Source organism: Otolemur garnettii, unplaced genomic scaffold, assembly GCF_000181295.1.
Source record: "Otolemur garnettii isolate 467f Iridium unplaced genomic scaffold, OtoGar3 scaffold00152, whole genome shotgun sequence".
Lineage (NCBI taxonomy): Eukaryota > Metazoa > Chordata > Mammalia > Primates > Galagidae > Otolemur > Otolemur garnettii.
In genome coordinates this window covers 969,156-971,505 of record NW_003852547.1, presented here as the reverse complement: position 1 = coordinate 971,505, position 2,350 = coordinate 969,156, and the positions used below count along the sequence as shown (strand labels likewise).

General features: G+C 40.5%; 1 protein-coding gene across 2 annotated transcripts in view; it reads left to right on the top strand.

The window, feature by feature from the left end:
* Positions 1 to 2,350, top strand: part of ETHE1 (ETHE1, persulfide dioxygenase) — a 27,812-nt gene that overhangs the window by 22,526 nt on the left and 2,936 nt on the right. For both annotated transcript variants that reach the window (XM_023518996.1, XM_003799484.3), the window contains one exon: positions 1,359 to 1,488. In XM_023518996.1, coding sequence (XP_023374764.1) covers positions 1,359 to 1,488 — 130 coding nt within the window. The remainder of the gene's footprint in view (positions 1 to 1,358; positions 1,489 to 2,350) is intronic.

Sequence of the window (2,350 nt, the reverse complement as noted above, 5' to 3'; positions counted from 1 at the left end):
GGCAGGCCTGGGCTAGATTCAAACCTGCCACCTTAGGTGTATGTGGCTGGCGCCTTAGCCACTTGAGCCACAGGCGCCGAGCCTATATTTAGAGTTAATGAATAAAATTTTTAAAAAAGATCCCACTGTATATATTGCTTTGCAACATGGTTTTTGCCCTTATTGGATATTAAGCACTTTTGGGGTCACTATATATTTGTATAAAGCATCAAGTTTTATTTCAGCAATATTACTTTTAATGACTATTTGGTGTTCTATTATATATTAATTTGCTTTTCTTTTTCTTATCGATTTGTAAGATTTGTACGTATATTAAGTATATTGCCCACTGTAGGGTATATAGGTATTACAAATATATTTTTCTAGCATATTGGTTCCCTTTAAGTTTTGTTGGTGGAGTATGGTAGCTCACACCTGTAATCCTAGCACTCTGGGAGACTAAGGCAGGAGGATCTCTTGAGATCAGAAGCTCCAGACTAGCCTGAGCAAGAGTGATATGCCATTTCTACTAAAAATAAAAAAACTAGGCAGGCATTGTGGTGGGCACCTATAGTCCCAATTACTTGGGAGGTTGAGGCAAGAGGGTCTCTTGAGCCCAGGGGTTTGAGGTTGTTGTGAGCTAGGATGCTACCCATAGCTCTACACAGGGCATTCTACTCCTACTCAGGGCGACAGAGTGAGACTGTGTCTCAAAAAGCAAAAAAGAAATTTGTTTATGGAGTTTTTGCCATTAAGAAACTTCATTGATTTAAAACCAAACCATTAATCATTTCCTTAATGATTTAAACTTAGGGATCACTTTTTTTTTTTTTTGAGACAGTCTCATTTTGTCATCCTTGGTAGAATGCTGTGGCATCATAGTTCACAGCAACCTCAAACTCTTAGGCACAAGTGATCTTCTTGCCTCAGCCTCCTGAGTAGCAGGAGCTACAGGTGCCCACTACAACGCTTACCTAGTTTTTCTGTTTTTAGTAGAGATGGGGTCTTGCTCTTGCTCAGGCTGGTCTTAAACTCCTGAGCTCAGGTGATACATCCACCTGGACTCCCAGAATACTAGGATTATAGGTGTAAGTCACTGTGCCTGGCCCAGGAATCACATTTAACATTTCTTTTCTAACCAGACATCAGATATTCATTTGTATTTTTATTGGTATTATTGTTGTCATAGTTTTAAGGTTTTATTTTATTGTATTTAAGTCTTTAGTGCATTTAGAGTTTACTCTGGGATAAGGTTGGAGCATTCATTTTTTACCAAAAAGTTTATCTAGATTTGACCCTGGGGTAGAGTGGGGTGTCTGGGCCAGTTTCATCTTCAAGAAATGTTGGTGACTATCTCTGTATTCCTCCGTCCCCCCTAGGCCTTGGAGACACGGGCCAGCCCTGGCCACACCCCAGGCTGCGTCACCTTTGTTCTGAATGACCACAGCATGGCCTTCACTGGAGATGCCCTGCTGATCCGAGGGTGTGGGCGGACTGACTTCCAGCAAGGTAATAAGCTTCTTATTCATTCCAAGACCTTTATATAGTTCTACGTATGTCAGGGTTTCAAGTATCAATAACAAGAATGAATGAATGCATATTAGATTTTTGGGGGGGTGGATCAGTATTAGATTCAAAGAATTTAGTTGTCTAAGTATGGGAAGAATTAAGATTCAGGGGTTTAGCTGTTGGGGGACAGTAAGATTCAGGGGTATATTAGTTGTCTATTGCTGCATAACAAACATCTCCAAAAATTAGTGGCTTAAAACCATGATTAACGTTATTATCTCACAAAGCTTCTCAGAGTCAGGAATCTAGGATCAGCATAGCTGGGTGGTTCTGGCTTATGGTCCCTCATGCAGTTGCTGTCAGACCATTAGTCAGAGCTGCAGTCATCTGAAGCCTTGACTAGGGCTGCAGGATCCACTTCCAAAATGGCGCCCTCAAATGGCTGGCAAGTTCTGCTGATTGTTTGCAGGAGGCCTCACTTACTCACCTCTTGGACCTCTGCTTGCTTGAGTATCTTGGTGACACAGCAGTTGAATTCTCACAGAAGGGATGATCAGAGATAGAGACAGACAGAGCCCTATTTTTTCTTTTTTTTGTTATGTTCTAGATTCAGAAGTTAAACTCTGTCTTTTCTGTAATATCCTACTTATTAGATGCAAGTCAATTATTGCAGATCACTAAGTCAAGGTAAGGGGAATTAAATGTCACATTTCAAAGAGAAGAGTATCAAAGAATTTGTAGATGTATTTTAAAACTATGTCAAAGGGTTTAGTTGCTGGAGTTTGTGCAAGGTGTGGGTAGAGTTCTATTCAAGAGTGGTCACTGTTCTGGGGTGGTGAGATTTAGGAAAGTTTTTTTTTTT